The following is a 15,091-nucleotide window of genomic DNA, read 5'->3' as shown; positions in this document are numbered from 1 at the left end:
ATGGGCTTTTACAGGCAACACTTTATAGGGGGTTTTCCCACGAAGAAAGTACACTTTAATAGATCCTGGAATAAAAATTAGTTCCACAATTGATTGTATTAATAAAAAATTTTCCTGTGCCAAAATAGTCTTATAAATGTGCCCCTGCTCTGTACTGTGTAATGGTTGTGTCTGACCGTGCAGGAACATGGTCTGATCATACCACAGCTCCTGGGCTGTGAAGGAAGCAAAGGAGTACACAGTCAGGATAGCATAGGATTTCAGCAGATTTTACCTCAAAAAAAGAATTAGCTGTGATCCCATACTGTCCTGTCTGTATATTCTTTTGCGTCCTCCGCTGGCCATGAGCGGTGGTATGATCAGACCATGTCCCTGCACAGTAATACACAGCCATTACACAGTACACAGCAGGGGCACATTTATAAGATTATCTCAGCACAGGAACATTTTTTACACATCCAATTGTGGAACTTATTTTTATTCCAAAATCTATTGATTGAAACTACATTTGCTTGTGATAAAACCCCTTTAAGTTTGAGTGAATTGATGACACAAGAGAGGTCTTATCTATCCTTATATTTAACAATGCAATTATTTAATTATTTGATACGTTTTTTTCTTTCTTTGGGCAGGTACATGGGGGCAGTTGGTTCCTCTTCTGCTTCATCCCGAGTAATGTGCAATAATGTACCTGGTTTAGTAACTCGGCAGAGGCAACTGTGTCAGCGCTATCCTGAAATCATGCATGTTATTGGCGTAGGGGTGAGTGAGTGGACAGCAGAGTGTCAGCATCAGTTTCGACATCATCGCTGGAATTGCAACACACACGAACGAGATCAAAGCTTATTTGGAAAATTAATTTTACGCAGTAAGTTGGTGAAGATCCATTTGTTGTTATAGTAGAATAATTATTTCTAGTATGTAAACTAAATTGTTGTATGCCAAATATGCTTCCCATGTTGTCGATATAGTGCTAAAAAATATTTGCTGTCATTACACAAATTACTTGTCATTTTAGCAGAGAAAAGGGATTAGGGATTTTCTCATGATGACAACCTACTTTAGTATCTTTTGCAAAAAGTATGGCCATAATAGAGGGGCATATCTCACTATACAATATAGTAGCTGGCAATGTATTCTTAAACCCGCTTCTGTCTGCAACCAGCTAGTTGATGGAGGCTAAAGATGGCATATACATGGCTGATTGCCAAATTTTAAATGGTTTTCTTTGCAAGATATCCACTGAAAGGAAAACTTAGAGGCTTGGTATTAATGTAATCTTGTATCTAATATTTTATGATACTGACATGGCTGACATTAGCAGTATAATATGTGTTTAAATAATTGGCAAGAAGAGTTGCAGTGGGTCCATTTGTGACATATGAACACATCAGTATTTTAAATGGAACAATATACAGATTTTCCATGGGAGCCCACTTATTTGAAGTAACAGTGACTGCTCGCTGAGGATGTGGTCTTGTGCTTAACTAACAAAACACTAAATGTCCCAATCTGCCGTTAGATGCAGCCATGCACAAATTTTGAATCTTGACAAATTCATAGAATCATAGAAAGGTAGAGTTGGAAGCGACCTCCTGGGTCATCTGGTCCAACCCCCTGCTCAAAGCAGGATTCACTAAATCATCCCAGACAGATGTCTGTCCAGCCTCTGTTTGAAGACTTCCATGGAAGGAGAAGTCACCACCTCTTGTGGCAGCCTGTTCCACTCATTGATCACCCTAACTGCCAAAAAGTTTTTTCTAATATCTCATCTGTGTCTCCTCTCATTCAGATTCATCCCCTTGCTTCTAGTATTTCCTTGTGCAAATGAGAATAAAGATGATCCTTGTACAATGTGACAGCCCTTGAGATATTTGTAGACCGCTATTAAGTCTCCTCTCAGTTTTCTTTTTTGCAAGCTAAACATTCCCAAATCCTGTAACCGTTCTTCATAGGATATGGTTTGCAGACTGGTCATCATTCTGGTCGCTCTTCTCTGAACTTGCTCCAGTTTGTTGATGTCTTTTTTAAAATGTGGTGCCCAAAACTGGACACAGTATTCCAGATGAGGTCTGACCAAAGAGGAGTAGAGGGTAATAATGACTTCGCGTGATCTAGACTGTATGCTTCTGTTAATACATCCCAGAATTGCATTTGCCTTTTTTTGCTGCTGCATCACACTGTTGACTCATGATCTATTAGTATACCCAAGTCTTTTTCACATATGCTGTTGCTTAGCCCTATTCCTCCCATTCTGTATATGCTTTTTTCATTTTCATTGCCCAGATTTAGTATTTTGCATTTTTTCTTGTTAAAACCCATTCTGTTAGTTGCTGCCCCACTGCTCCATTTTATTTATACCTTTTTGAATCCTCTCTCTCTCTTCTCTAGTATTAGCTATCACTCCTAGCTTTGTGTCATCAACAAATTTAATCAATGTACCCTCAATTCCTTCATCTAAAAATAATTGAAAAAGATGTTGAACAATGCAGTGCCCAGGTCAGAACCCTGTGGTACCCCACTTGAGACATTCTTCCAACTGGATGTGCAGCCATTTACGACCACTCTTTGGGTACGATCACTAAGCCAGTTATTAATCCACCTAACAGTTGCCTTGTCCATTCCATACTTAGTCATTATTTCAATAAGGATGGTGTGAGATACTTTGTCAAATGCTTTGCTGAAGTCAAGATATGCTATATCTACAACATTTCCCTGATCCACCCAGTCAGTGATTCTGTCATAGAAGGAAATTAAGTTAGTCTGACATGACTTATTAGTTACAAACTCATGCTGACTCTGGTTAATCACTTCACTCTTATCCAGGTATTTACATACAGTACATGTTGTTTAATAATTTGTTCAAATATCTTTCCTGGTATAGAAGTCAGACTCATCGGCCTATAGTTCCCTGGGTCCACCTTCTTCCCCTTTTTGAAGATAGGAACAACATTTGCTCTTCTCCAGCCTTCTGTGACTTCTGTTCTCCAGGAATTTTCAAAGATTATGGAGATTGGTTCAAAAATTTCTTCTGCTATCTCCTTCAGTACTCTGGGGTATAATTCATCTGGACCTGGAGACTTTAATTCATTTATGTTAGCTAAGTATGTTCTCACCATCTGTGTATAGATACCCTGGGTTCTTCTATTCCTTTAATAGGACAGTGAAGATCAGTTGATGTCACATTTCCTTTCTGAGAGAAAACAGATGCAAAATAGGAATTTAGAAGTTTGGCCTTCTTAACATCCTTTCTTACCATTTTATCATTTTCATCCTGTAAAAATCCTATAGCATCTTTGACTTTCTTTTACTTTTGACATATCCCCCATATCCTTTTTTATTGCTTTTGACATCTCTTGCAAGCCTTAGTTCATTGTCAGCTTTATCTAATCTGATTTGTGACCTGCAGGTTCTGTAGACAGCATTATATTCTTCTTTAGATGTGCCTCCCTCTTTCCATTTGATAAACATTTCTTTCTTCCCTTTTAGCATGTGTTTAAGTTCGGTGTTCATTCATCCTGGTTTCCTTAAATGCTTCGTATTCTTCCCTCTTTTTGGAATTGTTAACAATTGTGCTTTGATAATCTAATTTTTCAAGATTTACCATCTTTCCTGGACATTTTTGTCCTTAAGGATATCCAGCCATTGGATCCCTCCAATTCTCTTTCTGAGTCCTTTAAATTCTGCCTTTCTGAAATCTGACCCTGAAGTCTGAGTCTTCAGAGGTCTTCCTCCTTTAGTTATCCAAAATTCTAGAATAGCATGGTCGCTACCTCCTAGGGTCCCATCCCCTCTTACCTCCTCAACCATTTCCTTCCTGTTTAGAAGGATTAGATCCAAGTTAGCAGATCCCCTTATTTTCTCCCCTACCTTTTGGAAGATAAAGTTGTCAGCAAGAGAGGATAAGAATTTGCTTGACCTGTTAGTTTTGCCTGAGAGAAATTCCCAACAAATGTCTGGATAGTTGAAATCTCCCATGACCACTATGTCATATTTTTTGGAAAACTTGGCCATTTGATGCATAAAAAGTTCATCCATATCTTCAGCTTGCACAGGCGGCCTGTAGTAAATGCCTACAATGATGTCCTTTCCGTTGTTCTCTCCTTATATTCTTACCCAGTTTCCAGAGAACTCTCTGAAGCTTCAATCTCTGTGCAGATATACACTTTTATAACATACAAGGCGACACCTTCTCCTCGTTCATCAAGTTTGTTTCTTGCAAATAAGTTGTATCCGTCTTGCCGTGTATTCCAATCATGTGTATCATCCCACCAAGTTTCAGTGATTCCAATGACATCATATTTCTTCTCCTCTGTTAGTAGTTTCAATTCTCCTTGTTTGTTGTCCATGCTTTGTGCATTTGTTTAGAAACATTTTAGTTTGTGATTGGTTTTTTTTCCTCCGATATTTTTATTATTTAGATTTTTTGTCTTTGTTCTTCCTTTCCACTGCTAATTGTAGAATTCTCAATAGTATTTGTCAGGTGTATGGCTTTTTCTGGCCTTTTGCATCTCTTCCCTCATTGTTGTAGTTTAACGCTCTCCTGATGTGTATCAAGGCGACTTCCAAATACATGTTTTCCAGTCTTCGTAAGGTGCACCCCATCTCTAGCAAGCAGTCCATCGTATAGGTAATACACACTGTGATCCAGAAATCCAAATCCTTGCTGAGGGCACCATCGACGTAGCCAGTTGTTCACCTGCAGAATCTTATTCCACCTCCTTGTTCCATAGCCATCCACTGGGAGGATGGAAGAAGAAGACCACCTATTCTCCCAGTTCTTGCCTAAGTTTTCAAAGTCACTGCAGATGCTTTCCAGGTCCTTTCTTGCGGTGTCATTTGTCCCCACATGTATTAGCAGGAATGGGTGGTCATCTGTAGGTCTGAAGACTCCTGATATCCTGTCAGACACCTCTTTAATTTTTGCACCTGGAAGACAGCACCTGGAATTCATTTTTATTTCCTGGGCTGTTTTGCGACATTTGACACTTATTTGATGTCACTATAGGACACTGACAAATAATAAACTGAAATTCAATATAACCTGTGATTTATTCATTTAAACTTCAGCTCTTTCTGGAATTTTCGGTCCAGTGGATGGTCCTATCACCCACTGGAACATAAATCCCAGAAAGAGCAGAGGATTCAATGATTAAAAGACAAGTTATACTGAAAATTTTCTCACAAAAATATATATCAATCTGCTCATCTCCCCCTGCTCTATAACATGGTGCCTACAGATTGGACAGAATTTTCATGGTAATAATTCAAGAATTGTCCAAAAATATCCTAGCTGCACTTCACATAGATATACAACTACAACACAGACTAGTCAGATAAACTAATCATAGGAAGAGATCCAAATTATATTAGAAACTTAAAGCTTTATTAATGATATATAAAAAGGTAAAAGGTTTTAGACAAATAGACACAAGGTGTACCCTGTAGGGGGAACTCCAGTGCCATCCTGCACAATGGAATAAAGACTGTACAATAAATAGCCAGGTTTGTTATCACAAATTCACATATTCACATATATGACATGAATCAATCAAATAAATCCCAAAAATGGATAACTTCTAAGTACCGAGGTAAATAGATAGGTACAGAAGATTGAGAGGCCCACTGAAAATACACATATAAGGTAAATTTGCATAAATGCATAAATCAAAACACCAAATCATAAGTAAATGGTCATATTACCTTACAACTCAGGGGCCCCATACTTTTACTTTGGTACATTCAGTACACGTTTGGCAACTTGTGTTCTGCACAGTATCATGATGCCATTTTTATTTCTTTCTGTAGTATGAACCTATGAACACTTTGAAAGCTTGCATTTCTGGTACCAAAGTAAAAGACTGACCATAATTACAATGTGATGTTACATTATTATTATTATTATTATTTATTATTATAGCGCCATTTATTCCATGGCACTTTACATGTGAGGAGGGGTGTACATAATAAAAACAGGTACAATAATCTTGAACAATACAAGTCACAACTGGTACAGGAGGAGAGAGGACCCTGCCCGCGAGGGCTCCCAATCTACAAGGGATGGGTGAGAATACAGTAGGTAAGACATAACTATACTAGTTACATTTTGCTTTTTATGAAAATGTCCAAAAATTTTCACTTTCACTTTGGAGGATCTGAGTGTAAAGATCAGTGATTGTGGAATGTGAAACAAAACATGCGTTGTCCGTTTTACAAATTTTTAATATTTTCATAGAATTACAGTACATAAATATTTGACTTTCGGTAACTATTTTACTAATTGATGAGAAAATGTTACCAGAATTTTCACTTTTAACATGAGAAGATAATACACCATTTACACACACCTGTTGTGACACAGCAGTGAAAATAAAGACTTTCTGCTGGGGTTCCTCTCAAAATATATTCCTAGGAAGCTTGGAATGCCATATCTGAATCCTAAGACCATGTTCCCACGGAGCCTAAATTCTGCTTTTATTTCCACTGCTTTTTTTTATGCAGTAACTCTGTTGCACTTAACAGTTCAAGCAAAGTTGATGTGATTTCCTGAAAACTCATGTTGAGGTTTTTGGTGTGTTATTCCCTACAGGGTTATATTTGCATAAAAAAGGGAAACAGTGTGAACAGGTTACTAGGGTGCCACAATGCGGATAATGATGATGCGGAAGTAGTTGACTACTTCAAAGCAGCTGTTTCTTTTTCTACCACAGAAAGGAAGTCTGACTATAGGAACATATGGTTATGCAGATGTATGGAAACACGTAAACACAATCACTAATAGCAATATAATACTTTTCGACACTTAATGCAGTATCTTATTTTAGGTTCTATTTGCATGAACTGTCTTAACTGTCTTTAACAGCTAAACAAAAAATTGATGTCTCCCTGTCTTAGCTCAACAGGCATCACTCTCAATGATTGGCCTGTTGTTGTTTTTGTAGCCTTTCAAGGTGCCTTTGATTGCTATTTTAGCACTAAAGGGAGTCACCGGTGCTTCCCGCTAGGACACAAATCCCTCATATCTAAGTCTCTTAGTACCCCGTGTGTTTGTCGTACTGGCCGCCTTCGTTCCCTGCACTGTATGTCTACACTGGAAGTAACGGCCCAGTTCATTTGGGTCTCCTCATTAGCATGGCAGACACCCTGTCTCGTCCAAAGACTAGCATCCGACCTTCAATGCTTCACCAATGGAGTCTGGATGTTGGGTCTTGCCTGATGAAGTCTGGGCTTGATGTCTTGGCCAACGAAGTCTGGGCCTCAGGTCTTGAGCTGCAAAGTCTTGGTTTCAGTGCTTGACCAATGACATCTTGCCTGCCTCGTTATCAAGCCACTTTTCGGTCACTCTGCTTCTGGGTTGGATACTAGTGTGTTACTCTGCTCACTTTTCCTCTCTGTCTCCCATGCTGATGCTGACTGCTTTCCCGCCTTATCACTCTGGCCTTTTATACTTGATAACTGCAACGCAGCTATCATCAGACCCAGCATCCTCTTCAAGTTCTTCCCTCCGGAAATGCTTCCCCCATCTTATAGTCCCTGTCTACTCGGTTCACTCAGCAGATGATGACATTCAGTAGCAAGTGCTATGTGATGTTGATGAATCACATCCTCCCCCTTACAAAGGCACTAAAAATGCAGTAGAAACAAAATAAATAGTGCAGATTGCTATTGCATATTTTGGTGCAGATACCAAGGACATGTTACTTGTGGGAACATGTCCTAATTGTAAAGTCAAAATTTGTGGATATTTTTATTTTTATTACAAATTAGTAATTGCTTGTGGTAAAATACAAGTGAATAGTATTTTCAAGACATTATCAACACATTGCAAAAAATAAATTACACATTTGAAACCCTTGCCAGATTCTTAATTCTGCATCATGCCCATTACGTTTTAAAATGACACAGACTTTCTGCCTTTGCACTGCTTGCAACATGTTGATTTTTAGCATGGACTCGATGTGGAAAACATCTGCAACATCTGAAACAACACGTAAGGTATTCAAGAACTTTAGTGGCTTGGTCAGACTCAGTATAAATCTGTGGTACAGCATGTAATTTAGAAACAAAAATCGTAACATTTTAATTCACCCTGAGGGGTCTTTTATGGCTCTAAAAGTAAAGTAAAAAGTATATATTCAGATAAGGCACGCTTCTGGTAGCATGAATCAGAGCCTAGCTGCACAATTGTAGACAGGTATGTATTTCTCTGAAGCACTCCAGAGTTTCAGAGGAAGTATAGTTTAAATCTCTGGAGGACCATTGGCAGAGGCATAACTAGTCTTGCCAGCTTGTACCAGTGCTGCTGCAATTGATTGATGGGTCGCTCCCATTGCGAGAAACCTGTCAATCGCCTGGAGCTGTGCAGGAAGCGGTCTGCTTGGGGCAACACTAGATTCATTTTTTTCTCTCCCTATGATCTTTTAACAACTGGATCTTCTAACAATATTTTCTCTGAAAACATACCCGGCTGCAATCATGTAACCGGGCTCTGATTCATGTTACCTGTTCTTTGTGCAGCATGAATCATGAGACAGGTTTCCATTTAAGGTAATACCTTAAACTTCTGTCCTACAGCTTTAAATAATAGGAAGTTAAGGGCCTCAGGAACTTGGGGCACCTTCAAGGGGCTCTCAGAGAATTAGATAAAATAGCATCCTAGATATATCTGACACTGATCCAACTCTAGTCATTTGTTAATATGAGCTACAGGCTGAAGACATACAGCTCCCGAGATCTGAGTCTTTCATATGTGAAGAAATATATCTCTTCCTCGCTGAGCACAACTTGCTTCATCCTCCTCAATGTTTATTTGTTCTCTGGTTGGATGCAGTCACCCTCTGTGTACCGCTATAAAGCTGTCAGAATGATGGGGGAAGTTGATGCTGGAGAGCTCCTCACCAAGCACAATGTGGGTTGAAACATATTTCTTCACATATCGCAGCCATGCTCCCGACTGCTGTATATGTGATACAGCTCTTGTCAGTTGAAACACAGGTCTTCAGAGCTTTATCTCCTCAGTTTGCAGCCCATTTTAAAACATGACTAGAACGGGCTACAGTTTGAGTCATATCAGGAACTCCATTTTATCTCATTCTTGAAAAATCCATTCTATATACTATTACATTAAGGTGATTTCCTCCAGTAATACCACTATGACTATGTGATCAATACTGGAAAGAGAGATGTAATTCACATTCTCACTTGAACTGCTGTTCGACTCCATTCACTTTTAGCATCTGGTCGCTGCTGGAGCTAAAAAGAGCTAATCCATAGGATAGGTGACAAATATTAGATTCCAACACTCGGCAGCCCTGTCGACGAGCTGTTTTAAGATCAGGAAATTAATTTATGCTAAAAGAGAAAACAGTCAGACAGCACAGTTCCGTTCTATGTGTGGTCATCAATATAGTAAGCTTGGATAAGCCTTTTTTGACCTTTGTAACTATTGTCTAAACGTTTGACATTTTTTGCAATATTTTCTATATTAAAATGTGATATTTATTTGTTCTCAGTGGGCATGGACCAAACCCAATAGTGTTGTTAGGGTTTAAAAATGCTTTATTTGTTCTCTGAAAGGATTTTTGTAAATTCCGCTAGTCACATAACACATCATTTTTCTTAGTATATTTGTGCTTTGCTCTCATATTTCCTTTATTCGATCTGTATTGCAGTTTTGGATAATAAGTCAAATTGGATACTTGGACAGCGTTTAGATAGATACACTGGTTTCAATTTTGTGCCTGCAAAATGTATAATTTCAATTCTTTTTCCACCCAGTTGTTTTCTGGTGTGACTTTGCAATTTTCTAAGCACTTTTGACGTTGAGGCACTCAAATCCTTGAAAAACATGTTCTTGTTTAATAGTGTTACTTTCTGAAGTTTTACATGTCACCAGGGATGTACACAGAAATCATAGCTCCCCATAGCAAGGGGTACTATGTCTTACTGAGAGCTCTTAAAAATGTAATCGTTTTTCATATATTTATGGTCAGAGTAAAGTTGTAATAGGTCTTTATAGAAGTTCTGATTATAATGGTGCACTTTGCCAATATCTCCACTCCTCCACGGGTAACAAATTTGTTGAAGAGTTTATATCCTGCTGATAAAGCTGGCACAGGCTAAAAATGTTCGGTCCTTTTCCAGTACTTTTCCAATGAGAAAGGTTTAGTATTTTTCTAAATTCAAGTCACACATGGTACGACTGTGAATTCGTTCCAACTTTACTAGACTTAAATGCTGAAAAAGTAGAGCAGATGTTTTTAATTAAAGATGATGCTCCATTTGAACACCAAACTCTAAATTTTTCAATGTATTTACACCAGACAACTAGAATAAATACATTGAACTTCCCCATACAGCCCTAAATATTGCTTCCCTTCCCTTTATGTAGTGCCTGGTAAACCTAGCTACTTCCAGCCACCACTAGTGGTAGCTCACTACATGGAAATTTATACATCTACCATTGAATATGAAAAGTGTGTCCAATGAAAACAAGTCATCACTTATCCACAGGTTAGATGATACCTTGATGAATAGTGGGTGTCCCATTCCTGAGACCAGCACGGATTGATAGACTGTGGAATTATTATCCTCAACAGGAAACTTTTATGACCATTACAAAATAGCTCTGCAACTTGGACGCCATACATCTGCCCATTTATTCTATACGGAGATAATGGAAAAGCTGAGCCAGCACTTTGCAGCTCCTTAGGAAATGAATGAAAAGCAGATTTTTACACGCACAATTCTGCTCCTTTTTAATAGAGATAAACGTTGTTTGTTCTGCCCATCAGTGCAGATTCTAGTAGTCAGACCACTACCATGCAACAGGTTGTAACCTATCCAATGGATAGGTGATCACTTGTTTTAAAACTATAAAAATGTCTATGCAGTGAGATCTTATCATTAGTGACTGTAGAAAAATAGTAGGGCTCTATGTTTTAAAGAAGCAAGAATAAAGCTTTGTGTGACAGATAAAAACTGCACTGTTGATTTAGAATCATTCAGCAACTATAGGGGTTAAATGGTTATAGCAGACAGGGACTGGTTAGCTCAGCCCCAGGGGATACTGGGAAAGTTGTTGTTGTGTCCTGGAGATCCAAGAGTAAGGTGTGTGTTCTTCCAGACAAGTGATTGCTGTAATCAAAGAATTAGGACAGCCAGGAGCATCTTTAATATGTCAAGATAGAAGTGAGAATGCTACAGCACCAGACTCATACCCCTCCCCCCCATTTCACTGCATGAGAAAGATACAGTTCTACTTAGGTTAAGGCACTGTGTGTGAAGAGTAATTATCTGTGAAGTTATCTGTAAAGAGACTTTCCTATATGTTGATGAAGCATTGCATGAAGATAAATGATTTTGTGTGATGAAAAGAAGCTTGAATAAAACTCATGTGATCATCTTTAGCTCAAAACTATGTCATAGCTGTGTGCCCATAAACCGTTCACTCCCCTCCACTGTGAAGAATTATAATTAATGGTCGCCCTGAGTAAGATTTCCCCAGGATTCCAAAAAGAACTCATGTTTCCTTTGTATAGCCTTTATATTCTGAGTGACGTGCATGCAACATACGTCCTCCATGGAGCTCATAGCAGTGGTGTAGTCAACCTCTGAAATGAGCAAATCAATATGTGTCACAGAATAGCCATTCTAATGAAGATAAAGCATCATTTTTTACCTCTTTATCTGTACAAAAGCAATATTGAAACTAAAGCAGTATTTGGTATGGTAATATGGAACATTTTCATTGACAAAACCTTTATAACCGATCACTAGATTCTAAGTCTGGTGTTTCTCAATCCTTTGTTACCTCTGCCCCTCTTTATACCAAGTTACAGATTGTGGAAGAAGAGGCACATGAAAAAAAATATTATATGATTGCATGATCTGACTACATATTTTTTATCTGTTTTTAGGCAGCCGAGAGTCAGCCTTCGTGTATGCCATCTCTTCTGCTGGAGTAGTGTTTGCTATCACAAGGGCTTGCAGTCAAGGCGAACTGAAGTCCTGCTCCTGTGATCCAAAGAAAAAAGGATCTTCTAAGGATAGCAGAGGCAGCTTTGATTGGGGTGGCTGCAGTGACAACATAGACTATGGTATCAGATTTGCTAGATCATTTGTGGATGCAAGAGAGAAGAAAGGAAAAGATGCAAGAGCCCTCATGAACGTTCACAACAACAGAGTTGGAAGAAAGGTATTCATTTACCTGTCCTTTTAGGGTGTCAAGAGCAAACCTGGAAAATATAATTTACTTTTTTATACTTTTTTAGTGCTTTTGTGTGATGCAGTAAATTAATCTTGAGATCTTTAAGTACCAGTAACTAGTAGAATTCCTTGTACTGAGATCAGTCACCTTGAACAATAACATTATCAAGCATGCATGCTGTTCTAAAGTTTTAAGTGTAAGTGTTTGTAGTAAATGTACAAATGTACATTATGTAGTCTATGTAGTATATACAACATACATTAATTCCACATATAAATTAAATCAAATAATGAGATGTCTTCTCATAATCTGTTTACCCACCACAGGCTGTAAAGAGGTTTATGACAAAGGAGTGCAAGTGCCATGGAGTGAGCGGTTCTTGTACCTTAAGGACATGCTGGTTGACTATGGGGGATTTTCGAAAATCTGGAGATTTATTGAGAAAAAAATACAACGGAGCCATACAAGTTGTTATGAATCAAGATGGTACAGGATTTACAGTGGCAAATAAAAGGTTTAACAAACCAACTACCAATGACCTGGTATACTTTGAAAACTCACCTGACTACTGTAACAGAGACAGAGATGCTGGTAAGTCCCATAGAAATGTGTATAGTGGAGACATTTTAGGCCAAGTTGTATTTTAATAGAGCTCTGCCACTTATTATTATTATTATTATTATTATTATTTATTATTATAGCGCCATTTATTCCATGGTGCTTTACATGTGAGGAGGGGTATACATAGTAAAACAAGTACAATAATCTTGAACAATACAAGTCACAACTGGTACAGGAGGAGAGAGGACCCTGCCCGCGAGGGCTCACAATCTACAAGGGATGGGTGAGGATACAGTAGGTAGGGACTTAGAATTTGTTATCGGGATGAGTGAATTTAACAAAATTCATTTTGAGTTTGATTTGAGCAGTTTGGCTAAAAGTGCTCCAAAGAATCTAATTTCCCTGAAAATAAATGTTTGACTCTCTGAGGTCTCCTAGGACTGTATCCAACCCCTTTTAAGCTTTTTAAAGCAAGAACATCCTGAGTCTGAGTGATATGACATATATGGCTTTTGGGTAAACTGAAGATAAAATGTGTTATCTACAGCTTGTGTAATGCAAAATGAGATGTTTTATGATTTTTTATGATTTTTTTTAAATTATTCTTCATTTTTAATAATACATTTTTTTAAATATGAAATAATATTTTTTAATATTTAATTTGGATTAACCCCTTTCTGCCATTGGACGTAATATTCCGTCCATGTGGGGTGGGCCTTAAATCCCAAGGACGGAATATTACGTCCAGCGCGATCGGCCGCGCTCACGGGGGGAGCGCCGCCGATCGCGGCCGGGTGTCAGCTGCTTATCGCAGCTGACATCCGGCACTATGTGCCAGGAGCGGTCACGGACCGCCCCCGGCACATTAACCCCCGGCACACCGCGATCAAAGATGATCGCGATGTGCCGGCGGTGCAGGGAAACATCGCGCAGGGAGGGGGCTCCCTGCGTGCTTCCCTGAGACCCCCGCAGCAACGCGATGTGATCGCGTTGCTCCGGGGGTCTCCTACCTCCCTCCCTGCAGTAAGTCCCGGATCCAAGATGGCCGCGGATCCGGGTCCTGCAGGGAGGGAGGTGGCTTACCAAGTGCCTGCACAGAGCAGGCACTTGGTAACGCTGCAGCACTCTGAGACAGATCGGTGATCTGTCAGAGTGCTGTGCAAACTGGCAGATCACCGATCTGTATTGTCCCCCCTGGGACAAAGTAAAAAAGTAAAAAAAAAATTTTCCAAGTGTGTAAAAAAAAAAAAAAATCCTAAATAATGAAATATATATATATATATATATATTATTCCCATAAATACATTTCTTTATCTAAATAAAAAAAAAAAACCAATAAAAGTACACATATTTAGTATCGCCGCGTCCGTAACGACCCGACCTATAAAACTGGCCCACTAGTTAACCCCTTCAGTAAACACCGTAAGAAAAAAAAAAAAAAAAAAACGAGGCAAAAAACAACGCTTTATTATCATACCGCCAAACAAAAAGTGGAATAACACGCGATCAAAAAGACGGATATAAATAACCATGGTACCGCTGAAAGCGTCATCTTGTCCCGCAAAAAATGAGCCGCCATACAGCAACATCAGCAAAAAAATAAAAAAGTTATAGTCCTCAGAATAAAGCGATGCAAAAATAATTATTTTTTTCTATAAAATAGTTTTTATCGTATAAAAGCGCCAAAACATAAAAAAAATGATATAAATGAGGTGTCGCTGTAATTGTACTGACCCGAAGAATAAAGCCGCTTTATCAATTTTACCAAACGCGGAACGGTTTAAACGCCTCCCCCAAAAGAAATTCATGAATAGCTGGTTTTTGGTCATTCTGCCTCACAAAAATCGGAATAAAAAGCGATCAAAAAATGTCATGTGCCCGAAAATGTTACCAATAAAAACGTCAACTCGTCCCGCAAAAAACAAGACCTCACATGACTCTGTGGACTCAAATATGGAAAAATTATAGCTCTCAAAATTTGGTAACGCAAAAAATATTTTTTGCAATAAAAAGCGTCTTTCAGTGTGTGACGGCTGCCAATCATAAAAATCCGCTAAAAAACCCGCTATAAAAGTAAATGAAAAAAATGTATTTATTTCCATTTTCCCATTAGGGCTAGGGTTAGGGCTAGGGCTAGGGTTAGGGCTAGGGTTAGGGCTAGGGTTAGGGCTAGGGTTAGGGCTAGGGCTAGGGTTAGGGCTAGGGTTAGGGCTAGGGCTAGGGTTAGGGCTAGGGTTAGGGCTAGGGTTAGGGCTAGGACTAGGGTTAGGGCTAGGGCTAGGGTTAGGGCTAGGGTTAGGGCTAGGGTTAGGGCTAGGGTTA

General features: G+C 38.9%; 1 protein-coding gene across 1 annotated transcript in view; it reads left to right on the top strand.

Moving 5' to 3' along the window:
- The window catches only part of WNT2 (Wnt family member 2), a 207,027-nt gene that overhangs the window by 82,604 nt on the left and 109,332 nt on the right, over window positions 1-15,091 (top strand). Inside the window, exons 2-4 of the mRNA XM_069764851.1 lie at window positions 633-868; window positions 11,919-12,196; window positions 12,535-12,799. Of these exons, the coding sequence (XP_069620952.1) occupies window positions 633-868; window positions 11,919-12,196; window positions 12,535-12,799 (779 nt within the window). The remainder of the gene's footprint in view (window positions 1-632; window positions 869-11,918; window positions 12,197-12,534; window positions 12,800-15,091) is intronic.

The sequence above is a fragment of the Ranitomeya imitator genome, chromosome 4, assembly GCF_032444005.1.
Source record: "Ranitomeya imitator isolate aRanImi1 chromosome 4, aRanImi1.pri, whole genome shotgun sequence".
Taxonomy (NCBI): domain Eukaryota; kingdom Metazoa; phylum Chordata; class Amphibia; order Anura; family Dendrobatidae; genus Ranitomeya; species Ranitomeya imitator.
This window is presented reverse-complemented; position numbering and strand designations above follow the sequence as displayed.